This window comes from Pituophis catenifer, unplaced genomic scaffold, assembly GCF_029215685.1.
Source record: "Pituophis catenifer annectens isolate HBS135680 unplaced genomic scaffold, rPitCat1.0.hap2 SCAF_5, whole genome shotgun sequence".
Classification (NCBI taxonomy): Eukaryota; Metazoa; Chordata; class Lepidosauria; order Squamata; family Colubridae; genus Pituophis; species Pituophis catenifer.
The window spans coordinates 16367977-16395302 of record NW_027256885.1 but is presented as its reverse complement, the minus strand read 5'-3'; the positions used below and the strand labels follow the sequence as shown (position 1 = coordinate 16395302).

Here is a 27326-nt window from a genome sequence, read left to right as displayed (position 1 = left end):
TTGTACCTTCAAGGGATACAAGATTCCTCCATTTGACAAGACGTTCTCCTACATGTACCTCCCATCCTTTTCGTTGAGATGGAGGAGATATGGGCTCACCTGTCCCTCCAAACAATGCCGATTTTGGAGCACAGGGTGGTCCATCTGAGCACCAACAGTTCTAGAAGATCCATACCCTGTTAACTGATGTGCTTTCAGGTGCCCATGACTTTTGAAGACAACACTGTCTACTTCTCGGAGCAGGAGTGGGGTAACCTAGAGGAATGGCAGAAGGAACTCTACAAGAACGTGATGAAGAGTAACTACGAGTCCCTGGTCTCCCTGGGTAAAAAAATAAATCAGGTTTTGCTCCTTTTGGGTTGAAAACATGAATCTTAGCTTCTTTGATGAGCATTGAGGAATTGTCTAGATCAGAGGTCTTCAACTTAGTCAATTTTAAGACTTGTGGACTTCAGGGGAATTCTGGGAATTGAGGTCCAGAAGTTGTCATGGTTGGAGACCCCTGGTCTAGATGACGGCCTCCTTCCAGACTGTTCTCTAGAAGTTTCTCTGGAGAACATTGCCGTGATTTCCAATCCTGTTTGTGCAGTTCTCCTGTTTGCTTTCAGTTTCCTTTTGAAGCACCATTCTGGTTTGTTCTCGTTTAGACCAAGGGTTGGATATGGTAGTTTGGACATCTCTTCGACTCTCAAAACATGTCGAGAAACTCGTAAATCAGAAGGACCTGTTGCAGGGGAACAGAGCTTAATGTGAAGTCTGACAAGCGAGAGTTGTGGTTGCCCATCGGAAATAATTTTAACATCTCAGTGTTTTTGTAATTATATACAATTTTGTAATTGGATACAATTTTTAAATTGTAATTTTTGGCATCTCTGCGGAGGGACGATAGGAAGCGAGGGACATGCTAGTTCCTCCTTCATGGACCTGAACATTCTTCTCCGTTCCTATCAGATTTTCTTTTTTTTTTTTTATTGAAAAGTTTTATAAGAAATACAAACATTTCATGATCCCCTTTTGCGACCTTCTGACAGTCAATGGAGAAGCCAGATTCACATAACTGTGTTCCTAACTTAACTACTGCAGTGATTCACTTAACGACTGTGGCAAGGACGGTCATAAAATGGGGCAAAACTAACTTAACCAATGTCTTGCTTAGCAACATAAATTTTTGGCTGTGTGTAGTTGAACTTACAACCATTCACTTAATGCCCGTTCAAAGTTACAATGGAATTGAAAAAGAGTTGTAAAATGGGGCAAAACTCAGTTTACCGATGTCTTGCTTAGCAACGTAAATTTTGGGCTCCATTGTGATCGTAAGTCGGGGACTACCTGTATTTTTTAAAGGAATTGGGATGCTGCCAGCCCCATCTTATTTTTAGAAACACCTCCTGACCTAAAAGAGGGCTCTTAAGAGACTTGGCAACTAAACAGGGTAGATGGCTGAAGTATAGGTAGTTGTCGACTTACAAAAGTTCATTTAGTGACCATTCAAAGTTACAACGGCACTGAAAAAAGGGACTTGTGAATGTTTTTCACACTTACAACCTTTGCAGCATCCCCATGGTCACGTGATCAAAATTCAGATTTTGACTGGGAGTTGAGGGATATTTGGCGTGAAAGAAACCCAGAAGAAAAAGATTTTACTTTTTTCTCGGATAGACACCAATCTTTCTCAAGGATTAATTTTATATTAATTACTAATGATCTCTTATCTAGGGTGAAGAACACGAAGATTTGTTCAAGAACATTGACAGACCATAGTCCAGTCTGGCTGGAATTGGAGTATGGAAAAGGACCTAGGAGGTCCTGGAGGTTAAATGATAACTTGTTTAGATATGAAGAAAATGTAAAAGAGTGTAAAAAATTTATGAAAGAATTTTTTGCTATGAATATGGAAAAGGGTACATCTATGGAAATGGTATGGGATGCAAGTAAAGTGTATATGCGAGGAATTTTGATATATTTGAATAATAAATATAGAAAGAAACGGGGAAAAAAGAAATGAATTAGAAGATGAGATTAATAAACAGGAACGGGCTTTAATAGCTAACCCAACAGATAAGAAAATTAAAGAGGCAATTAATTTATTGAAGGGTCAGTTTAATATGTTAATAGCAGATCAAGTGTCAACCAACTTACAATATGCAAAACATAATACTTTTTGTAACGCTAATAAACCAGGTAGGTGGTTGGCATATTTGTTAAGGAAAAAGCAGAAAACAAGGACAATAGAGAAAATAAAATACAAGGGAAAGGAGGTTTATGAGCAAGAATTGATTAAAAAATCTTTTTTAGAGTTTTACTCAAGGCTGTATATTGGTGATAAAATTCAAGATATAGATATAGATAGATATGTGCAGAAAGAGAATATTTGTATAACTTCAAAAGAGCAGAGGGATAGCTTAAATCAATTGATAACTTCCGAGGAAATTCTGTTTGCAATTAAGCAGTTGAAAATGGGTAAAGCTCCTGGAACAGTTGGCTTGACAGCTATTTATTATAAAAGTTTACAGGAGGAAATGGTGGAGCCATTGAAGGAATTATTCAATAATATACAACAGGGAGGAGAGATACCTCCAACTTGGAAGACAGCATTTATTTTGCTGATCCCAAAAGATGGGCAAGACTATACAGATCCTAAAAACTATAGGCCGATTTCACTTTTAAATACAGACTATAAGATTTTTGCTAAAATTTTAGCAAATAGATTAATGACAGTTATGCAGCAAATGATTCATCATGATCAAACTGGTTTTATAAATGGTAGACAAATGAAAAGTAATGTAAGGCAAATTGTTAATTTATTAGAGTATTTGGGAAGGAACAACCAGGTCCCCGTGGTGCTAGTTTTCTTGGATTCCGAAAAAGCCTTTTATAGATTGAATTGGCAATTTTTATTAAAATTAATAGAAAGGATGCAACTTGGAGAACATTTTATACAATCTATTAAGGCAATATATCAGAAACAAACAGTGCAAATAATAATCAATGGTGGTTTAACAGATAATTTTAATATAGAAAAAGGAACAAGGCAAGGTTGTCCCTTGTCTCCGTTATTGTTTATTTTGACGCTGGAAATTTTATTAAGTAAAATACGTGGGATGGATATAATAAAGGGAATTAGAATTAGACAACATGAGTACAAGCTACGAGCATTTGCGGATGACCTTAACCCAACCGGTACAATCGATTACAGCTTTGATGGATATAATCGGCTCATATGGACAAGTATCTGGTTTTAAAATAAATACAGCTAAAACAAAGATAATAGCTAAAAATATGGTCAGAAGCCAGAAAGAAGAGATAGAAACCCTAACAGGATTTGAAATAGCTAAAGAAGGTTAAATATTTAGGGGTTTATATTGTGACTGCAAATATGAAATTATATCAGTATAATTATGAACCGTTATGGCAAAAAATACAGAAAGAGATGGAAACTTGGAAAAAATTACAACTGTCTTTGCTGGGAAGGATAGCCGCTGTAAAAATGAATATTTTACCAAAATTCTTATTTCTTTTTCAAATGATACCTATACTTAAAAAAGATGAAAATTTGAAGGAATGGCAGAAGGGCATAAACAAGTTTGTGTGGGCAGGGAAGAAACCTAGAGTTAAACAAAAGATAATGCAAGACACCCGAGAAAGAGGTGGTCTTAAAATGCCTAATTTAAGATTGTACTATGAAGCCGCTGCCCTCTCAGCAATTACAGACTGGATAAATTTAACAGAGGAAAAGATATTGAATATTGAAGGATATGGTCTGGTCTACAGCTGGCACGCTTATCTATTGTATGACAAGAAAGTAGATAAGGCTTTTAAAAGTCATATATTAAGAAATTCTCTATTGCGGGTCTGGAAAAAGTATAAATATAAATTAAATGATAAGTTACCAATATGGACAGTACCCAGACACGTGATAGAGAATATTTTTATTTTTTTATTTTATTTTATTGAATTTCTATACCGCCCTACTCCTGAAGGACTCAGGGCGGTGCACAGCCATGAAATAAAACACATAGATATACAAAATTTAAAATCGAATAAAATGAATTAAATAAATTTGGCTGAATTAATACCCATAATTTAAAATACCCATATTTAAATACAGTAAAAATTTAAAATTTACACTTAAAAGGGAGAAGATTTAGGCGAGGCCAGCTTGATGAAATAAAAGCGTCTTCAGCTCGCGGCGGAAGGTGCGCAGGTCCGGAATCCTCCGTATCTCTGGGGGGAGCTCATTCCAGATCGTCGGTGCCCCCACAGAGAAGGCTCTCCCACTAGGGGCCGACAGCCGACATTGTTTGGCCGACGGCACCTGGAGGAGCCCCTCTCTGTGGGAGCGTACTGGTCGGTGGAAGGCTATTGATGGTAGTAGGCGGTCCCGTAAGTAACCAGGTCCTAAGCCATGGAGCGCTTTAAAGGTGGTAACCAGAACCTTGAAGCGCACCCGGAAGACCACCGGGAGCCAGTGCAGCTCGCGCAGGAGAGGTGTTACATGGTAGCTCCACGTTGCTCCCATAACCACCCGCGCGGCCGCACTCTGCGCCAGTTGGAGCCTCCGGGTGCACCTCAAGGGGAGCCCCATGTAGAGAGCGTTACAATAGTCCAGATGAGAGGTGACGAGGGCATGCGTGACTGTGCGTAACGAGTCCCGATCTAGAAAGGGACGTAACTGGCGAATCAGGCGAACCTGATGAAAAATCCTCCCGGTCACGGCCGTCAAGTGCTCTTCTAAAGACAGCCGTGAATCCAGGAGGACACCCAAGTTACGAACCCTTTCCGTGGGGGCCAATGATTCGCCCCCAATAGCCAGCGATGGCGCTAGCTGACTATATTGGGACGTCGGAAACCACAGCCACTCGGTCTTGGATGGGTTGAGCCTGAGCCCGTTTCACCCCATCCAGATCCGCACGGCCTCCAGACACTGGTACATCACTTCAAGGGCATCGTTGGGGTGGTCCGGGGTGGAGATGTACAGCTGAGTGTCGTCAGCGTACAGATGGTACTTCACCCCGAAACCACGGATGATCTCGCCCAGCGGCTTTACATAAATGTTGAACAAAAGGGGCGAGAAAACCGATCCCTGTGGCACCCCGCATATAAGGGGCCTCGGGGTCGATCTCTGCCCCCCTGTCAACACAGACTGCGACCGGTCAGAGAGAAAGGAGGAGAACCACCGTAAAACGGTGCCTCCCACCCCCAACCCTTCCAGCCGGTGCAGCATGATACCATGGTCGATGGTATCAAAAGCCGCTGAGAGGTCTAACAGGACCAGGACAGAGGAACAACCCCTGTCCCGAGCCCTCCAGAGATCATCAACCAACGCGACCAATGCCGTTTCCGTGCTGTACCCAGGCCTGAAGCCCGACTGGAACGGATCTAGATACGACGCTTCATCCAGGTACTGGGGGAGCTGTCGCGCAACCACACTCTCAACAACCTTCGCAATGAAGCAAAGGTTGGAGACTGGACGATAATTAGCCAATACTGCCGGGTCCAGGGAAGGCTTCTTGAGGAGGGGCCTTACCACCGCCTCTTTCAGGGCGGTGGGGAAGACACCCTCACCCAACGAAGCATTTATAATCCCCTGGAGCCAGCCTCGCGTCACCTCCCGGGAAGCCAGCACTAACCAGGAGGGGCACGGGTCCAACAAACGTGGTCGCGTTCAATCTACCCAGAATCCTGTCCACGTCATCTGGGGTCACAGGATCAAACTCATCCCAGATAACAGTCTCAACACCTGCCTCCGTCACCCTCGCTGGATCTATCCCGTCAGAGTCCAGACCTGCCCGAATCTGAGCGATTTTGTCATACAGATACTGAACAAAATCCTCGGCTCTTCCCTCCAAGGGGTCCTCCCGCGCTTCCTGGTGGAGCAGGGAGCGGGTCACCCTAAACAGGGCGGCCGGGCGATTATCTGATGACGCAATAAGAGCAGTAAAATGAGTACATTTTGCTGCTTTTATCGCCACTAGGTAACTCCTAATATGAGATCTTACCAGTGTTCGGTCAGATTCAGAAAGACTAGCCCTCCAACAGCTCTCTAGGCGTCTTTTCCGGCGCTTCATCTCCCTCAGCTCCTCGGTAAACCAAGGAGCCAGGCGAGATCGGTGCCGGGTCAGAGGCCGCAAAGGCATGACTCGGTCCAGGGCTCCAGCAGCCACCCTATCCCAGGCGGCCACTAGGTCCCCAGACGAGGCGTGAGCCAGAACCTCCGGGATTGGCCCAAGCTCCATCTGGAACCTATCAGGTTCCATCAGGCGCCTGGGGCGGTACCATCTTACCGGTTCCGCCTCCCTGCAGCGGGGTGCCGCGGTTTGAAGGTCAAGGCGAAGGAGCGAGTGATCTGACCATGACAAGGGCTCGATGGCTATATCCCCTAACTCGAGATCACTCAACCACTGTCCAGAGACAAAAACCAAGTCCAGTGTGTTTCCCCCAGTGTGCGTAGGGCCATGAATTAGTTGGGTCAGGTCCATGGCCGTCATGGAAGCCATGAACTCCCGAGCCACCTCAGACACCTCACCCACGGATGGCAGGTTGAAATCCCCCATGACCATAAGTCTGGGGGTATCAACCGCCACCGTGGCAATAACGTTGAGTAGCTCGGGCAGGGCTGCCGCCACGTGGCAGGGAGCCAGGTACGTGATCAGCAAACCCATCTGAACCCCATGGCCCCACTTCACAAGGAGGGACTCACAACCAGCTGTCTGAGGTACAGTGGTCTCCCTCGGCCTAAGGCCTTCTCTAATAATAACCGCTACTCCCCCGCCCCTCCCCTGTGACCTTGGCTGATGGAATGCGTGGAAACCTGGTGGGCACATTTCTACCAGAGGGACCCCTCCCTCTGGGCCCAACCAGGTCTCCCTAATACCCGCCAGGACCGCTCCCCCCTCGTAAACAAGATCACAGATGAGGGGGGCTTTATTTACTACGGACCTGGCGTTGCACAACATCAGGCGAAGGCCCGGGCCCTGAAGGTCTGTACTACCTGGAGAACGGGTGGAGCCTTGCGGGCCGGAGCACCCTACCGCTTGAAGACAGCGGGTGCGTGCTCCCTTAACATGATATGGCCCCCTGCTTCCGCCATATCTACCTCTCCCACACACAGTACCGATGGTAAAAACACCGTCTGGACCAGCTCGACCCCCTCCGGATCCCCCACCACCCCCGCCGAACGTCCTGGCCAAGCCCAACTCTCCCCCTAGTGAGTTATCCCCCAAACCCACAACCATAATTCCAATCCCACCCCCCTCCCCCCTCCCCTCCCCCCTTAAAAGTTTAGACAAGGACAATTTTAAAAAACCCCGCAGCCCCCTCTTTGCGGCATGCCACCTCTCGGGACTCCAGAGCCCGTCATCGAGGTAGGCCCTCGATAGAATGGAGGGCCAAGCCTGCGAGAGGGGGGAGTCTCGCAGACCAAGAAGCTCCGCTGCTGAGTACATTGATCATAATGGGTGACACGACCATATCCTGAGGGTATATATAAAGGACCGAGGAGAAGACAAAGGAATGGGGGGTCTCAGAGACATATTTATAGGACCAGGTCCCCTGTCCCCTCACAACAGAGGACATAGTCCAAAGCCAAGACAACCACAGTTCCAAGGGGGAAATAGATCCAACCACCCTCTCACGGTGGTTAGGTCAGCTGGACAGCCCCCTCTTGTGGTGAGGTGGTAGCAATGAACCGATGCATAAGGACAGCGTCCGGGGGTCAGGTCTAAAAATCGCCCTCTCACGGCGGTTTGTCCGGTGGTAAAGACCGATGGTAAAGTCCCCTCGCTGATAAAGTGCATTTATGTAAAAAGCCTCCCGGTTCAGCCCCCAGGGGCTCTGGCACCTGGCCACCCTCTCACGGTGGTCAGGCAAATGTCTAGCCCCCTCAGCCGACGGGATGCAGCCATGTACCGGTCTCCCATTCAGGTGGAAATAGCCCTCTCCAGAGTCAGGGGGGTTCAGAATAGTAATAGTAATAGAGCATAGTGCCAATGAGTCCCACAGGCTGACAGTTGGTCCAGGTGGGCCCAGTTCTAAAAGGGAACGCTGGAGGAGAGAGAAATGGGGCAGAAATGGGGCAGTTTTCTCGAGCCCCCAGCCCCCCGCACAACCACAAATTGAGGCCTCCCAAGGCCCAGAAGATCGCTCCGGGTCTTTTCCGCCCCAACCGTGGTTGCAGGTCTCTCAGTCCTGTTGGTTTGTTGCCCCCCCCAGCTCCTATTCCAAGGGGGGGGTCCCCAGCGCCGTCTGACCGCCAGCTAGCCTCCACAGCAACCGCCATCGCCGCCGCCACCGCGCCATCGTCGCCAGCCCCCGAAAGAGCCTGGCGACGTCCCAGAGGTCTTCAGGGGGTGCCCGACACATCTTGCAGCCCTTCGGGCAACCCCCCCCCCCGGGCTTAGAAACTTGCCGCGCGGCGGGCGCCCCCAGCACTGTGCCGCTCCAACTGATTGATGGCCTCTGGCTGTGACAAAAAAACGCTGCCGACGCTGCCGACGCCCAGCTGATCAGCCTGGCGCTCCACGCATCGCCCCTTCCTCTCTGCTCAGTCACGGAGGGAAAGAAAACCCTCTCCGTGCTGGCCAGGAGCTCCCCTGACTGGTCCTGGGGTCGAAGATCTTCAGAACGACCCCCAAAGGACCCAAAGGGTAGGTCGGCGCCCCATCCTCAGATCGCGATCCCAGCGGGCGCCGCCATCTTGGACATGCGCTTATTAGTAGATAAATTTGGAGCAAAAGCAAGATAAGATTACATATAAGGAACTCCTTTATAAGGAAGGAGTCAGATTACAATTAAAATCTATGGAACAATTAAGAGAAGAAGGAATTATTAGGACTTGGTTTCAGTATGGTCAGCTGCAGGCCAGATGGAGAGAAGATCAAAAAACTGGTATTTTGCAGCAGGATGAGAATTTGATAAAGCAAACAAGAGATAAAGGTCAAATGCACATTAAAAGGTTGTATAATGTATTAGTGGAAATAGATTCAGAAACAGAGCTAGTCAAGGATTGTATGATAAAATGGGCACAGAACATAGGTGAACCAATAATGATGGAAACATGGGAAAAGATATGGGTTAGAAATGTAAGATTCACACAAGCTCAAAATTTAAGAGAGAACTTTTATAAAATGTTTTACAGATGGCATTTAGACCCAAAAAAACTAGCCTGTATGTACCCAAATTTACAACCTAAATGTTGGCGATGTGAGTGTGAAGATGCTACACATTTTCATATATGGTGGACATGTAAAAAAATTAAGGCTTTTTGGATAAAAATATGGTGGATTATTCAAAATATTTTAAGGAAAAAAATTAAATTTACACCACAGTTTTTTCTGCTGGGAATAGTTATGGATTGTACTGTAGTAGAGACTAAGTTGGTTTTGAACTTAATAACAGCTGCCAGGTTACTGGTGGCACAGTACTGGAAGAAGGAAGATCCACCCACCATTGAAGAGTGGATATTAAAAGTTGTGCATTTGGTAGAGATGGCCAAAATTTCATCATACCTTAAAGACCATTCAAATGAAAGATACATATCGGAATGGAGAAGATGGATTGACTATATACAAAAAAAGTACTTGAACAAGAAGATACATATAGCTTATGAATGAAATAATTTTAAGTAGTTCATGTTTATAGTTTTTTGAGTTATAAGGAGTTAAAGACTTAGGGAGAATATGAATGCAATAATTTGTTAGCATATTTTAGCTTTATGTTTGTGAATGCTATACCCTGTGCTTGTTCTGGGAAGTCTAGGGAGGGGGGTGGGGGGGGAGGGAGGGGTTGAGGGGGGAAGGGTGGGGGGGAAGAAAATGTTTGTATTTCCTATAAAACTTTTCAATAAAAAAAAACTGTTAGGGGAAACTGGAAACTCAATTTAGAACAAAAGGGCACAGAGCATCTACCATAGATCCAAATTTGTAAACACTGCCCTCTACTGGCTGAATACTACTGCAGTTGTTGCATAAAGCTACATACAGTTGCTGTGTCCCAAGGTCACATGATCCCCTTTTGCAACCTTTTGACAAGCAAAATCAGTGGGGAAGCCAGATACACTTAACAACCGGGTTACTAACTTATCAATTGCAGTGATTGACTTTTGTAATAATTGTGTCAAGAAAGGTCGTGAAATGGGGCCAAAGTCACTTAACAAATGTCTCATCAGAAATGTTGGGCTCAATTGTCGTAAGTCAAGGACCCCCTGTATTTTTCATTCCAATCAAGCTTATCTTGCGAAGGGTGTGCTCTTTTCTCCAACAGACTATGCCATAGCTAAACCAGATCTTCTGTCCCGTATCGAACAAGGGAAACGTCCCTGCGCCGAGGAAGAGGAGGCCGCAACAACGGAGAGGGTGATAACTTCGGAACCCAGCCCAGGTAAGGAGGAAGGGGCTAGAATCAGGTGTCTCCAAACCTGGCAACTTTGTGGACTTCAACTCCCAGAATTCCTCAGCCAGCATCTCAGCCCAACCCAGCTCACAGAGTGCAAAACAGGAGGTGGGATTGTTAAGTACGGGTAGTCCTCGACTTACAACCGGTTTCTTAGCGACCATGTGAAATGACGGCAGACTTGCCAACAGATGCTAACAACCTGGTTTTGATGGTCAGTCAGATACAGAATTGCATGCACGATTGCATTTTTGGCACCCGGCACCTGCCCTGCGGTCCTGGGACCAAAATCTACAAGGTTTTTACCCCAAACCGGTGTCCAAATAGGCAGTCCTTGGCTTACAACTCTTCATTTAGTGACCATTCAAAGTTACAACGGCACTGGAAAAAGGGACTCATGACAATTTTTCAGTCAACCGTCATAGCATCCCCGTGGTCACGTGATCAAAATCTGGATGCTTGGCAACTGACTTGTATTTACGACGGTTGCAGTGTCCGGGGTCACGTGATCCCCTTTTGCGACCAACAAAGTCAACGGGGAAGCCACTTAACAACTGTGTGACTAACTTAATCAGTGCTTTGATTTGCTTAACAACTGTGGCAAGAAAGTTTGTAAAATGGGGCAAAGCTCACTTCACATTTTACAATCGAGTGAAGCCATGAAGTCTTGCCAGGGCCCGATTCTCCAGAAAAAAATCTCTGTCATGCCCCCGATGGAGCCTGAATCTGTGGAGGAGGATGAGCAGGAGTCAGGCCGGACAGAGGTCGAGGGGGCAGCCTCATTGGCTTCGGAAGAATGTGGTGAGGAGCAGGACGAGGCAGCCCTGGGCCCCTCTGGCTTGAGACGGCTTGCCAGCAGGGAGGAACAGGGACAAGACAACCAAGAGAGGGCAGGCAGTGAAAATGAGGAGCAATGGAGCTCAGGTGACAAGCAAGGACCTCCCCCTCATGATCCCTGAGCACAGGGTGGAGAGGAGACAGGAACAGCGTATGCCGACCCAATGACTCGGGAGGAGAGCGCCCCGCCCCTCTTCACAAGGCACACCTGGGGACAAAGACATGAGGAGACACTGGGGAGGGGCATTTGTCAGGAACAAACACGGAATTTGTGGAGTTTTGTGTGCTGTTGCCGACATATGGCATTTGCAGGACTGCTTGCTTCTTCCTTGCTTCGTGGACTCATTGCTTCTTCCTTGCTCTGTGGATTCATTGCTTCTTCCTTGCTTAGTTTCTTTGTTCCTTTGCCTTGCTGCACTTCTTGTTTTGAAGCTGTTGTACTAACAACTGGACTGCGCGTAGCCAGAGGCTGCTGTGTGTGTGTGTGTGCGTGCTTTGCTCTGGGACTTGCATAACGTGGGAGCGTTGGGGGGGAAAGTTGGAGCATTAAAGGGAAGTTTGAACTCTCAGTGTGTGGCCTTTGTGCCTTGTCCTGGGTCATCACAACCTCTCTCTTATTTCATCCAACACAGAAATCCTGGTTTTTAGACCCTGCCTCTCCTCCCCTGCGGAAGGAGGTCGAGAAGGGGAACACGGGGAAGGACGGAGGGTCCCGCAGGCATCCGGCGTTGGTAAGTGGCAGCTAACTGCGTTTGGAAATTTGGCATTTTTTTTGTGGTCTGTGGCCCCAGTAAGGCTTTGTGCCAACAAAGAATCTTGCCGAATGCCAAATAAAATATTTTTTTTGGGTTTCCCTCGCTGGTCAAGATGTTGTGACGAATATCTTCTGGATAAGTGGGAATTAAAGAAATGGTATAAGAAAGAAAATACGCTTTCTGTTTTCAAAAAACATTGAATGCAAAATATATTATAATGCAGCTAGTCCTCTACTTACAGCGATTCATTTAGTGACTGTTCGAAGATACAGCGGCAGTGAAAAAAGTGACTTAGGATCATTTTTCACACTTAATGACTGTTGTAGCACCCCCGTGCTCACAGGATCAAAATTCAGACGCTTGACAACTGGTTCATATTTACGACAGTTGAAGTGTCCCGGGGTCACGTGATCCCCATTTGCGACCTTCTGAGAAGCAAAGTCAATGGGGAAGCCAGATTCACTTAATGACGATGTGACTAACTTAACAACTGCCGGGATTCCCTTAACTGGCCAGTCATGAAAAAGTCATGAAATGGGGCAAAACTCACTCAACCAGTATTTCACTTAGCAACATAAATTTGGTGCTCAATTGTGGTCATAAGTTGAGGACTACCTATAGTTGAATACAGGAAGTCTTCCACTTACAACCATTACAACCATGTCCATTCAAAGTTACAACGGCATCGAAAAAGGGGACTTATGATCGATTTTCATACTTCAGAAAAACATTGAATGCAAAATATATTAAAATAGTGGAATAAAGGCAGTCTTCAACTTATAGCCATTCACTTAATCTCTGTTCGAAGTTATGACATCCCAATTTTCATATGTCAGAAAAACATTGAATACAAAATATATTGAAATAGTTGAATAAAGACAGTCTTTGACTTACAACCATTTATTTAGCGACCGTTCAAAGTTACAAGGGCCCTGAAAAAGAGGACTTATGACCGTTTTCATGCTTACAACCATTGTAGCCTCCCCGTGGTCACGTGATCAAAATTTGGACACTTAGCAACTGGTTCATATTTACAACTGTTGCCGTGTCTCCCGGGCTCACATGATCCGCTTTTGCAACCTTCCGACAAGCAAAATCAACGGGGAAGCCCGTCCGAGCCTTCCCCAGACTCAAGGACTGGTCCATGTTCCTCCCCAGCCTCCTCACTGCCTGACTCTGCTGCCAGCTCCGCAGGCTGCTGGCAGACCACAACATGTGGCAAGAAAGGTGGTAAAATGGGGCTGAGCTCCCTGAGAAAACGTCTCACTTACCAAGGGAAAGGAGCTCAATTGTCATTACAGTGTGGTTGTTTGGTGGTAGAAAGTCAGATTCTTGCTAAGGGAGGCTGCCAAGAAGAGCCTCTGTTGACTTTTGGTGGGATGCATGCAGGATGCAGATGCTTGGCAGGAAGAGGAGGAAGGTCCCAAAGCAACCACGAGTGTCACCTTCTCTTTGGTTGAACAGATGACGAAGTCGCCCAGACGTCCTTCAGATCCCAAGGGAAGCGAGATCTGGAGGGGAACATGGATGCCCCCGACCTCTCGGACAAAAGAGAGATGCATGTCCCGCCGAGCATGGGTGAGTATCTTGCTGGACGGAACCATGTTGTTTTTCAGGCTCCGAGATGCAAGAACACTGAAGATGTCTCAAATCCTACCTGCGTTTCATTTTGCGTCCCTGTAATTTTTTTTCCCATCACCAGGCTTGAATCGCAAGATGGTTCTCGGGTTGCTAAAACTTGAGACCTGTTTGCTGTCATTTGAATTCAGAAAAACTTCTTTAGGGGGGCAGCACACTCATGAATACAGGCAGTCCTCGGCTTATGAACATTTGTTTAGTCACCGAAGTTTCAACAGCTTTGAAAAAAGGGACTTGTGACTAGTTTTTCACACTTAATGACAGTCGCAGCCTTCCCAGGGCGATGGGATTGAAATTCAGACGCTTGGCAAATGGTTCCTATTTATGACAGGTGCAGTGTCCCCGGGGGGGTGTCATGTGGTCCCTCTTTGGTGACCTTCTGACCAGCCGGAAGTCAGATTCACTTAACAATGGTGTTCTCACCTGGACCGCTGCAGGGATTCATTGAACAACAGTGGCAAGAAAGGTTGTAAAATGGGACGAAACCACCTTCGCAGCTGTCTCACTTAGCAGCGGAAATGTTCAGCTCCTTTGTGGTCGTAAGTCAAGGACTACCTGTACTCCACTCCACCTGCTGGGGGTGTGGGTGGGCTGCATCTCCTCACTCCCCCCACCTGAGAAGATGGTCCTCTCTGGGGGGCGGGGGTCTTTGATTATCAATGCTTTGAGGCTTGCTGTGGTTATCCTCTTTCCAGCCTGCAGACTTTCCTCTTAGGTTGTCACTGTTATGTATTGGAGATAATTGCTAATGAAGGTTTTATCCTGGTTTTCTGTTGGGAGTGGGGAAATACTCTCTCCTGGTTGGTTGTTGGCTGATTAGTTCCCTGTAAAAGGAACTATGTGAGCTAGGGAGTTTTAAGTTGCCTTTCAGGCAGAAATAAATAAAGAGCTGTTTGAGATAACTCTGGCCTCACCTCCATTCTTCGCCCAGAACTTAACAGTCACCGTTAACTACTTCCTTCCAGGTTGTCCATCCGTCTGTCTGTCCATCCGCCTGCTGTGGAGAGTGGTCTATCTATCTACCTACTTCCTACCTACCTACCATCTATCTATCAGTCTATCAATCTATCTATCTATCTATCTATCATCTATCTGTCCATCTTCTATCTATCTATCATTTATCTATCAGTCTATCTATCTATCTATCTATCTATCTATCTATCGATAGATAGATAGATAGATAGATAGATAGATAGATAGTAACGTAGGTAGGTAGATAGATAGAAAGATAAATAGATGATGGATAGGTAGGTAGATAGACATGATGGATAGATGATAGGTAGGTAGGTAGATGATGGATAGATAGATAGATTGATAGATTGATAAACAGATAGATAGATGATAGATAGATAGATGATAGAAATAAGATAGATAGATAGATAGATAGATAGATAGATAGATAGATAGATAGATAATGGATAGATAGAAGATGGATAGATAGATAGAAGATGGATAGATAGATGATGGATAGATGGATGGATGGATGGATGGATGGATAGATGGATTGTTTGATAGATTGATACACTGATAGATAGATGATAGATAGATAGAAGATGGATAGATAGATGATGGATAGATAGATGATGGATAGATGGATGGATGGATAGATGGATAGATTGTTTGATAGATTGATAGACTGATAGATGATAGATAGAAAGATTGATAGACTGATAGATAGATAGATAGATAGATAGATAGATAGATAGATAGATAGAAGATGGATAGGTAGGTAGGTAGGTAGATAGATAGTAACGTAGGTAGGTAGGTAAGTAGATAAATAGAAAGTTACATACATAGATAGATGATAGATAGATAGATAGATAGATAGATAGATAGATTGATAGACTGATAGATGATAGATTGATAGATAGGTAGGTAGATAGATAGATAGATGATGGATAGATGATAGGTAGGTAGATAGAAGATGGATAGATAGACAGACAGATAGATAGATAGATAATAGAGAGAAGATAGAAAGATAGAAAGATAAATAGATAGATGATGGATAGGTAGGTAGGTAGATAGATAGATAGATATGTAGGTAGGTAGGTAGGTAGGAAGTAGGTAGGTAGGTAGGTAGATAGAAAATGGATAGATAGATGATGGATAGATAGATAGATGGATGGATAGATTGATAGACTGATAGATGATAGATAGATAGATAGATAGATAGATAGATGATGGATAGATGATAGATAGATAGATAGATAGATAGATAGATAGATAGATAGATAGATAGATAGATAGATAGATGATGGATAGGTAGGTAGGTACTGTAGGTAGGTAGGTAGGTAGATAGACAGATGATCGATAGATGATAGGTAGGTAGATAGATAGATAGATAGATAGATGATGGATAGATAGATGATGGATAAATAGATAGAAGATGGATAGATAGATGATGGATGGCTGGCTGGCTGGCTGGCTGGCTGGATAGATAGATAGATAGATAGATAGATAGATAGATAGATAGATAGATAGATACCTACCTACCTACCTATCCATCTTCTATCTATCTAGCTATCTATCTAATCCCACCTTCACTGGCGATGAAGGTGGGATTGAATGGAATGGAGGCTTTAAAGAGCTGATTACTGCAAGCTGACTCACTCAGAGCTGAATTACCGGAGCTGATTTACAGATGCCTAAACCCAGATTGTCTGGGGCTCATACCGGTCTCTTGGAAAATGGCTGCATTACTATCCTTTGCTCCATACAACCCAGCCTCTGAGATACAGGATTCCTACCTTGCTCATTTCAACTGCTTCCTTGAAGCAAATGACTTTGCTGAGATCACTGACAACAGGAAGAGAGCACTTTTCCTAAATTTCTGTGGCCCAGAGATCTTTGAGATGGCCAGGGCTCTCCTCACTCCATTGGCTGTTCAGGCTGCGCCATGGGACGTGCTGCAGAGCAAGCTATGGAGTCATTTTGTGCCCAAACCTTCGCAAATCGCACGTCAGCACGCCTTTCATCATCGGAATCAGGCTGAAGGTGAATCTTATCAACAAGTACGTTGCTGCCCTTCAGAAGGCAGCCATGTATTGTGAGTTCAGGGACCTAGATGATACTGTCTTGGACAGAGTGGTCTGCAGTGTGAGGGACGCCAAGCTACAGCGGCGCCTCCTTGCAAAAACAGACCTCACCCTGTAGATGGCACTCGACGAGGCACAAGCAGCCGAAATGTCCAATCAGTCAACGGCTGAGATTCAAAAATCAAACAGGCCACTAGCATCGCGGAAACCAGTCACTGTGCACCACGAAGATGCTAGCCACAGTGAATCAGCAGATGAGGACAATGATGTTCATCGTCTCAAATCCTCCAAGGGGAGGAATGTGGCCACAGGAAAGAGGCAACCAGCATGTGTTGGTTGTGGCGGAAATCACCCGCGAAGGGCTTGTAAGTTCAAGAATGCCATCTGCCAAAGATGTGGAAAAGGACATTTGGCCAGGGTGTGTCGTGCAAACCAACCGACAGCTACCACTGCGAGTCCAGAAAATTGCCCTAAAAGAATGCAGAAAAGACAAGAGAGTTATGGAGAGGACTGTTTTACTGTCTCCAGAGGCACTTGTAAGGCAGAAACAGTCATCGGTCAAGTGAGCCTCTCCTCCTGAAAGAAGGTCCATGTCACCGTCCTGATTGAGGGGTCCCCGTGCCGTATGGAGGTGGATACGGGGTCGTCAATGACCATTGTCTCTTGGGGTACATTAAGGGGATTGGTGCCTAAAATCTCAAAAAGACAGTTGGATTTCTACCATATTCATCTCCGAGACTACCAGGGGAACAGCATCCCTGTCGTCGGCACCGGCACTTTTAGAGTATCCTTTAAGGACTTTTCAGGCCCACTGTGACTGCTCGTAGTGGACGGCTCCCTACCGAGTCTCCTAGGATTGGACTGGTTTTTCTCTTTGGGTCTGGGAATCATTGGCATTAACTCCATCAGTGACTCTGATATCGAGGCATTAACCTCTAATTTTGCAGGCGTCTTTGACGGAAACCTGGGCAGATATACAGGCATACCCATCTCATTTAACCTTGACCCCCAGGTTGCTCCAATCTGAATGAAGTCACGAAGAGTACCATTTGCCTTGCGCGCAAAGGTTGATGAGCAACTTGACAAGCTCATCAGCCAATCCTGGAACCTGTTGACCACGCAAAATGGGAGACTCCAATTGTGACCCCTGTAAAGCTGGATGGTTCTGTCTGCATTTGAGCAGATTATAAAGGTACATTAAATAAAACATTACAGAAAAATGCATACCCGGTACCCGTGGTCCAACATCTACTGCACTCTTTGGGTAAGGGTAAGGTCTTCGCTAAACCCAAGCCTATCAACAGCTACCAGTTGACGCCACAGTGTAGGCCCAGACGATTGTAACACATCGAGAAGCTTTTAGATGTCGCCAGTTACAATTTGGGGTGAGCGTGGCACCGGGACTCTTCCAGAGTCTGATGCAGCATCTCCTGCAAAGCATCTCAGGTGTCGTCCCCTATTTTGATGACGTTCTAGTATCAGTGGCCAACAATGCCAAACTCCTCAACCGTCTGCAAGCGGTACTCACCCGTTTCCAGGAAGTTGGCCTCAAGGTTAAAAAAGAAAAGTGCAAGATCGCTGTTCCACAGGTAGAGTTCCTCGGCTACCTTATTGATGCCTCTGGGTTACACCCTACACAGGCAAAGGTCCAAGCCATCCAGGAAGCTCCTACATCCAAGAACAAGACTGAACTCCAGGCGTTCTTGGGGCATTTAAACATCTATAGCGTTTTCTTGCCACACAAAGCTTCCGTAGCTGAGTCTCTTCATCATTTGCTCGACAAGAAGATGTCTTGGTCGTGGGGTCGAAAAGCTGCTGCTTTCTCTGCTGTTAAGGAATTGCTATCTTCAAAGAGCGTCCTGGTGCAGTACAACAAGAATCTCCCTTTGGTTCTCACCTGCAACGCCTCTCCATTTGGCTTCGGCGCCGTTTTAAGCCACTGATTCCCAGATGGAAGAGAGGCCCCAATTGCCTTTTTCTCATGGACCTTGTCTGCTGAACGAAATTACAGCCAGCTGGACAAGGAGGCTTTGGCTGCGGTCGCAGGAGTCAAACACTTCCATGAATACATCTACGGCAAATCATTTGACCTTGTGACTGATCACAAGCCACTACTGGGCCTGCTCACTGAGGACCGCCAAACGCCACAAGTTTTGTCCCCTTGTATGCTGCGCTGGACTGTGTTCCTAGCGGCATACAGCTACTGCCTCCTGCATCGGCCACGTAAGACACTTAGCCACGCTGACTCCCTCAGCCGATGCCCACTCCCGACTGTTGTGGAGTATCCGGCTTCACCATCAGCTGTTTTATTAATTGAAGACCTGCTGTCCGGTCCCATTACGGCATCAGAGATTGCTGTACACTCCGCCAAGGACCATGTCATTGCCCAAGTGCTCAACTGGGTATGGAGGGGGTGGCCAAAGGGGCCAATCAGCACAGAGTTCCTGCCTTTCTACACCGGGCAACATGAGCTGTCCGCTCAACGGGGCTGCCTACTCTGGGGGAGTCATGTGGTGGTACCCCAGAGATTACGGCGGCCAGTTTTGGAAGCTCTTCATGTAGGCCACCCAGGCATTGTACGGATGAAGGCACTCGGACGCAGTTATGTCTGGTGGCCTAATTTAGACAAGGCCATCGCTGATTGGGTCGCATGTTGTCAGCCTTGCCAACAGTCAAGGCCAGCCCCTCCCCCCCCATCCGCTCCAATACGCGAGTGGGAAACACCCAAGACACCTTGGTCAAGGTTGCATATTGACTTTGCGGGGCCCTTTCATGGACAGACTTTTATTCTCAGCCCCTCTGGAGCTGCCAGTGCTTCACCGGGCGCAAACGAACATGCACCCACGAAAAGGAGGATTCGTTCCAAAACCCGGTTTAATGGAGGCAACACAGCAGTGTACAGTAGAGACTGAGCTGCTAAGCAAAAACAAAGTCAGAGACGCCCTACCTCTCCGCCCGTACTATTTTATAGGGCGTGGATACAGTTAACTATCATTAGGCAGGCAATGATTTCTCACAGCGGTCACAATCAAAGCTGCTGCTTGTTCCGTTCATGCTCGTCACAGGCATACGATGTCATTCCCCTCCGCACTATTATCTCTTCAGCAGCTGATTTACGTTCCCATTCCACCCCCCCTCTTCTTGCCTTCCGTCCATCACCCACTATTAGTGTACATGGTGTCCTAACGCAACACCCCTCTCCACCGTGTTTTGTTGCTGGAATCCGTCAGTATTCTCCGGATCCTCAGGCGATATTCTTCCCCCTCATGGTCTTCAATACCATCCATCAAGGTGATGTGTTGTCGAGGGGCTTTTGAAACTCGACATTTATGGTGGTAGTGGATGCCTACTCAAAATGGCTTGAGGTGGTACTCATGACATCAACCACCTCGGACGCCATGATCAAGACCCTTAAAAGGCTGTTTGCGAACCATGGACTCCCAGACGTCTTAGTTTTGGATAAGGGGCCACAGCTCACATCAAGTCAGTTTGAGCTGTTCCTGGCAGGTCATGGCATTCATCATGCCCTGATTGGATCATTCCATCCTGCTAGCAATGGCCAGGCTGAGCAGATGGTCCGATCAGCAAAGGAAGCACTGGCAAGGATGGGCCCAGGGGATTGGCAAACACGGATAGTGGAGTACCTCCTGGTTCAACACTTTACACCAAGCTCCACCACCAGCAGGAGTCCAGCCGAACTCCTAATGGGTTGCCGCCTGCGGACTGACTTGAACCGGCTGCACCCAGACTATTCCTCGGAGGTCCCTATAGACTCGACCAGCCAACTCCGGTCATTCTCACCAGGTGACCTTTTCTACCCCCACAACTATGCCGGGGGCCCTTCTTGGATTCCTGCCCGGGTAGTGGACATTACGGGGCCGCGTTCCTACAGGGTTGCGCTCAAAGATGGTAGGTTATGGCGTTGCCACATTGATCAACTGCGTGGCTGCCTTGGAACTTCCGTCTGCTGCCAGCCAGAATGGACTATGCCAGAGACAAACCTGGCTAAGGATACGCTAGCTCAGCCACCACAAACAACAATACCGACAAGGGACAGTGGTGATGTACAGATGCCTGCTGACTCAGTTCCTCTTGTGATGGAACTACCAGTGACCGAGTCTTTGCTGGAACCGCAAGCTACACCTGAAGCAGTGTCAGTCACTCCGCCTACTCAGGGCGTCGGAGCTACTGGTCTTGAGACAGAACCTCGTAGGTCGGAACGGACACATCGCCGCCCTGCCTACCTAAAAGACTATATACGTTAAATTGTTATTTTGATCACCATAATGCTCCGTCTTGGTGGGAAGGGGTGTTATGTATTGGAGATAACTGCTAATGAAGGTTTTATCCTGGTTATCTGTTGGAGTGGGGAAATACTCTCCCCTGGTTGGTTGTTGGCTGATTAGTTCCCTGTAAAAGGAACTATGTGAGCTAGGGAGTTTTAAGTTGCCTTTCAGGCAAAAATAAATAAAGAGCTGTTTGAGATAACTCTGGCCTCACCTCCATTCTTCGTCCAGAACTTAACAGTCACCGTTAACTACTTCCTTCCAGGTTGTCCATCCGTCTGTCTGTCCATCCGTTTGTCTGTCCATCCGCCTGCTGTGGAGAGTGGTCTCTCGGGCTTACACAGAGGGCAGGTCTCCTTTCTGCTGCTTTGTAGGCCATTTTCCACCCCCAGTGAGCTCCTCTCACCCTGACCCACGTTTCCCCAGACGTCTTCTAGCCCAAAGACCCTGGAGGCTAGAAGCTCATCATGATCCTTTGGCCCGTTTCGTTCCCTTGATTGGCATCTGTCTGTCTCTCTGTTTCTCGTTTGTTGCTTTCTCCCTTGTTGTGTGAATTCTTGGAGGAAGCTCAGGATGCACTAGTATCCTCTGGATATAGGGAGTCCTCGACTTAACAACTATCCGTTTAGTGACGGTTCAAAGAAAAAAATAATGACCAGTCATCACATTGACGACTGTCGCAGCATCCTCTCGGTCACATGATCCTGGGGGAGGTGTCGCGAAATTGCCATTTGGAACCTTGCTAGGTGGCTTCTGACCAGCAAATGGGGGAAGCCAGATTCGCTTAATGACCACATGATCTGCTTAACAGCTGCAGTGATTTGCTTAAGAACTGCCGCCCGAAAAGATCATAAAATCAGGCGTGATTGACTTAATATTCTTGCTTGGTGACTAAAATTCTGGTCCCAATTGCAGTCGTAAGTTGAGGACTACCTGTGCAAGCTAAAATGTTCTGGGTGTTCTCTGTCTCGCCTCCTTTTTCCTGCAGTCCCTCCTGGGAAGCCCGTCACAACGTTTAGAACCTGTGTCCAGAGGTGTCTACAGAGCTTCTCCATCATCCAGGTCACAGTTGTCCCAAAGGTGCTTTTTCAAAAGGCAACTGGACTATTCTTGGGTTTTTTTCCTTGAAAACGTTTCGCTTCTTATCTGAGAGAATTGAAGAAACTTCTCGGATGAGAAGAGAAATGTTTTCAAAGGGGAAAAAAACTGCAAGATTGCCTTTTGAAAAAGCATTTTTGGGACGTATCCAGAGGTGTGGCCTGTTTAGAACTGGGCCACACAGGCAGCAGGCAAGTGCATGCACACGTGTGAATCTCCTTCGCGCAAGCGACGGCCACTTGCTGTCGCGCGCAAAGCTCCCTTTGCTTGAGCAGCAGCTACGAGCACCCACCGCTCACACAAATGTAGCTGCACGTCCTTGCATGCGCCCGCCTGCCACTCACAAGAAACTATCCCCCCTCCCCCCCGGGCCGCCAAGCCATAAAGGTTGGGGACTGCTGCCCCTAACCCTCAAGACGCACAACAGATGATTCAGTTACCTTGGAAGCTTTGGTGTTGATGTGCAGTCCGAAGCAAAGGGAGTGGACTTACTTTCACGTTATGCCCAGAGTGTATTTACCTTCCCCCCACCCCATCTGGGTTCCTTTTAGGCAGGGCAGAGCAGGTGAGGACAGAGGAAGGAGTGGGTCTGCATTCCCAGGAACAAGCTAGCAAAAGGCAATCTTGTTATCTGGGTTTACGTCGTGCGCAAAAATCCAGAATGATGCCGTGAGCCGATCCGAGTTGCTTCTTGATTGTAGCTTGCCTGTTTACAAGAATCTCACCAGACCGACTGCATTCATGTGGGAAGAGGCAGAGAAAGGCTTTGCGGGTCTTAAGGGGGAGGATCTCTTTTCACCACCCCCTACTCTAGCTGGAGATTCTCTCCTCCCCCCTGAGGATCGCCTTCGTTGTCTTCGTTCAATCCTGCAAATTTCATTGGACAAACTGAAACCTCTCGGGGTTTACATCCGCGGTCAGGAGTGGACCATGTTCGCTTACTGGCTTAGGGGTGAGTTTCTGCCATTCCTTGCTAGCCCACTGCCCCATGTCTCGGGCTGAGCTATTTTTGATGTGGTTTTGCTGCTCAGATGCTATGGTTGAGGGGGAATCCCTTGTGATGCTCTGGCTACCTGTGGAGAAGAGACCCTAGATTTGGGTCCAGTGGTCCCTGAATATTTCCACTGGTTGAGCCAATGTGAGTATGGTTTCTCTTCACTCAGATCCCACAAGTGATCCTTTGCCTGTCGTTTTCCCTTCTCACATCTTGTAAAGCTCCCTTGTAAAATATAAAGCCTGATCTCTTGGGCCTAGGACGAGTCATGCAGTGGTATCCTAATCTATCTATTAAATTAACATTATTTATTAAATGTATATGCTGCTCACCTCAGCGTTGAGCAACTCTCACAATAATTGCAGCCAAAATGAAACCATAAATTCATCCAGATGGCTTTGTCCCAACCCACTAAGCCAGGGGTCCCCAATCCTTGGGATGTGGCTCACTACCGGGCCGTGGCCTGTTTGGAACTGGGCTGCGCGAATGGCTGGTTGGCACGTGCGCAGCTCGACTTGCATGAGTGGCAGGCCGGTGTATGTGCATGTAGCTTGATTTCCGCGAGCGGAGGGCCAGTTTCTCTCCCCCCTCCTGCCAGGCTGCCAAGCCATAAACATTGGGGACCACTGAGCTAAGCCACCCTCCCTGTTCGATTTGGGTGGGGCAACCAATCTCTGAGATGGAGACCCCGAGTGCAGGTTCGTCTTGGGACCAGGATCTTTGGGTGTGTCCCCAGGGCGGAGCTGGTGAGAGTTGGTGGCCCCAGAGGGTGGCAGGGGCCAGAGGCGAGGATTGCTGGGAGGCTCTGAGGTGAAGACTCCGGAGATTGGCCGAGGCTGGTTTAGATGCCACCTGGACAAAAACCTGGGCTGGGATGAGCAGGTCGGCGAGCCGCAAGGAGTTGCTGAGAGAGCAAAGAACTTCATATAAGGACAAAGCTAACCCCCTTCCCGTTTCAGACTTTTTCCTGCAGGTGCCTTGGGGTGGGGGACAAAGGACGGCCACATTTCTTCTCTCCCTTTCGTCTTTCCGTATTTGAGACTTGCTAAAACGTGCTTACCTGCTTGCCCTCTGCTCTGGGAACACAGTCATGTTCCCGGACCGGGTGGGGTGCGATGATCCAGGGTGAGGTAGACAGTGATGGCAATGATTTGTCCAGTTCACCCGGCCATAAAGTGAATCCTTTATAAATTACAGGTAGTCCTCGGCTTACAACCTTAGCAACATTTATGGAGAGTCTCAATCCTGCAGGTCAGGGTTCTCCCAGAGATGTTCTTTTTCCAAAAGGCAACTTGACTTTCTGGAAGTTTTTTTTCCCCTTGAAAACCTTTCGCTTCTCATCCCAGAAGCTTCTTGACAGATGAACCGAAGAATGAAGTGAAGTTCAGTGAACTGGAGAAGCTTCTGGGATGAAAAGCAAAAAGTTTTCAAGGAAAGAAAGCAAGGAAGTCCAGTTGTGAACTTTATATGTGTCATATAATATATGTGGGTATATGCATAATTTTATTTATTTTGCCATGTTTATGTAGTGTATATGGGAGGTGGTGACCCTTTGAGAGCTGTATGTGATGAAATTTCATTGTAATGTATGCCGATTTGTGTACATTCAAAGTGACAAAGTTATTCTAAGTCTAAGTTATCTTTTGGCAAAGCATTTTGGGGATAACCTTAGTGATGGTTCACAATTATGGCAGACCTACCAAAAACGACTGACGCAACCCAGTTCTGGAGTTAATGGCTGCCGTAGTGTCTGTGCAACTGTTCACTCCTACGACCAACTGCGTATCTTCTCCCCCTCGAGGTCCCTGCAAGCTTTGGATCCCACCCAATGTAGTCCTACATCTTCCTCTTCCTCAGTGGTCTTTTGATGATCTCTGGAGCTCCATTGCTCAGGTCAGGTATGGAGGACAGGCCGCCCCATTGCTGGGCCATGTGGTGTGATCCAGGAAGTGGTCACCACAGCGAAGTGAATTGTGGGTGCTCCGAAAAGGCGGCTGATTCTGAAAACGCGCCTTGTGACCCAGGAACAAAGTGGTTTGATTTGCTTCGTGAATCGGAGCTCTGGAGATCGTTGAAAGTTAAATGGACAATGGCTGACTCATGATGAGGAGGGTGTGGAGTACATGGGGTGGGATTCCCCTGCAGGGACCCTGAGGGGTGGGAAGTGTAGCACGGGGTGCCTCCGGGTGCAGAGGGTTTTGGTAGGCCTGGAGCAGACCTGTGCTAGAGCTCCCAGGGCCTCCCCTGGTACCCCAAGGCACCTACCACGTGCTCGGCTCAACAACCCACATGGTTGTTTCATGGAAAGCAGGGTCATCAATGAGGCGATCACGTGGCTGCTTCACTTAACATCCATCACGCAGGCTCTATTACGGTCGCGAGTCGAAGACTACTTGTATATCCAACAGTTCTTGAAAAGCAAAAATCTCAGCACTAAAGGGAGCTTTGGGGATGGTTGGCTGAAGTGACTCCCCGCTGGGTTATTTTGGCGTGAGAATTCAACTCAGCAGGGTGCATCACTGCCCCCAGAATTGGCTTCCATTCTTGAAAGGAGGCGAGCAAGGAAGGGCTGCTTGGCTTCCTCCCATTGTGTGTAGCCAGATCCGGCGTCATTTCCTTCTCGCAGAAGGAAATCAAACCCCACTCACCGCAGGGCTGGGTTCCCTCGTGGCATTGACAAAGGCAGCCCGCTAGGTGGATAAGGCCGTGTCCATTGGAGAAACATGCCCCATGACCTTTTCTTTCAATCCCCCCAGATGACGACCTGGCCTTCAAAGCCGAGGTGCTCCAAGCTCAGCGAGCGCTGCGTGAAAGCTTGGGGCTCAAGTGCACGGACGAGACACTCCTCCACACTCACTCCCATGCAGCCTCCATCGCCAGCCGGTACTTTGTAGAACAGCGAAGGCCTGCTGAGAATCCCAGACAGGAAGGCGGAGGCTTCAGCAGTCCTGATGCCCCGACGGACTCGCGCAACTGCCTGGAGGACAAAATGTTTGCCTGCCCGGAATGCGGGAAACATTTCCGCCTTTACAAGAGCCTCGTGTGCCACCAGGAAAGCCACGCCACAGCACCGGTGGCCTGTGAAAAGAGCTTCACGTATAAGCAGCAGTTCACCCTCCACCAGCACATCCACACCGGGGGTGGTGGGTACACCTCGGTGGCCTGCGAGGAGACCTTCAAGCAAAGCCATAATTTGAAGCCCCTTCCTCGGGGGCCGGGAGCAGACAAGCCATACGGTGGTGCCAAGTGTGTGAAGACCTTTAACGTCAAGTCGTCCTATCGGCAGCACCCCAAGCGTCATGGCCGTGAGCGGCCATACCGCTGTAGCCAGTGCCCGGAGAGTTTCTCCCAAAAGAAGAGCCTTGTCATGCACCAGCGGCTGCATTCTGGGCGCGGGCGCGGCTCCCTGGGCTGCCTCTACTGCGGCAAGAACTTCAGCCACCCCTCGGACCTGGTCCGGCACCAGCGCATCCACACCGGAGAGAGGCCCTACCATTGCGACGAGTGCGATAAAAGCTTCACCCAGAAGCAACATCTTCTCCAGCACCAGAAAATCCACCTGCGTGAGCAGAACAGGCTGATGGGTACGGTTGTCCAGGAAGCCCTGCTGGACGCCATCTTCATTTAGTCTGGTCCTGCAAGGATGCCAGGCTACCTCAAAAGAGTGGTACTCCTGGGTAGACTCCCCCTCTCTAGCCTGGAGTTCAGATTCCCCGAGATGTTGGCGCTCTGTCGTAGCGATGACATTTTTGTACGGGGTCTCTAACAATGCTTCCGAACGGTGAAAGCTAACAAAAAGGGGTAGTAGCCAGGATTGTCATTTTGGTCTTCTTTGCAGTGTACAACACTGTAGGCATTGTGTTGTTCCCCTAACCACAAGGTCTCCACGTCAAAGTCCTGGAGATGGAGGACTGTCCAGAAGCAACCTCTCGGTTCGCCATTCGGCGAACTCAAATGGGTCTGAGCAGGACACTTTTTTTTAAATGTATATTTTCTGGATTTCTTTTTTTCTTTGTCGTTCTGTGGAAACTGAGAAATAAACTAGAGATGTGAGGAAATGGCTTTGTGTGCGGTCCTTGTTTTTTCCCCTAACTGTGGATCAGAGTTGGGGGGCATGTATGTTAATTTTTTGATTGTGTAAAACTGCCTAAACCAGGGGTGTCAAACTTGATTTCATTGAGGGCCGCATCAGGGTTTTGTTTGACCGGGGTGGGTTGGGGTGGGCCAGCTCGACGTCACTCGTGTCGGAGCCCCTGTGGTGGCCTGAGTGCTCTGCCGGTGAAAACGGGCTCCC

General features: G+C 47.6%; 1 protein-coding gene across 1 annotated transcript in view; it reads left to right on the top strand.

Moving 5' to 3' along the window:
- LOC139317355 (zinc finger protein 777-like) overlaps positions 1-27056 on the top strand; it is a 49493-nt gene extending 22437 nt beyond the window's left edge. Inside the window, exons 3-7 of the mRNA XM_070944375.1 lie at positions 199-325; positions 10261-10377; positions 11859-11957; positions 13446-13559; positions 25789-27056. Of these exons, the coding sequence (XP_070800476.1) occupies positions 199-325; positions 10261-10377; positions 11859-11957; positions 13446-13559; positions 25789-26660 (1329 nt within the window). The 3' untranslated portion in view covers positions 26661-27056. The remainder of the gene's footprint in view (positions 1-198; positions 326-10260; positions 10378-11858; positions 11958-13445; positions 13560-25788) is intronic.
- The last annotated feature ends 270 nt before the right edge of the window (positions 27057-27326 follow it).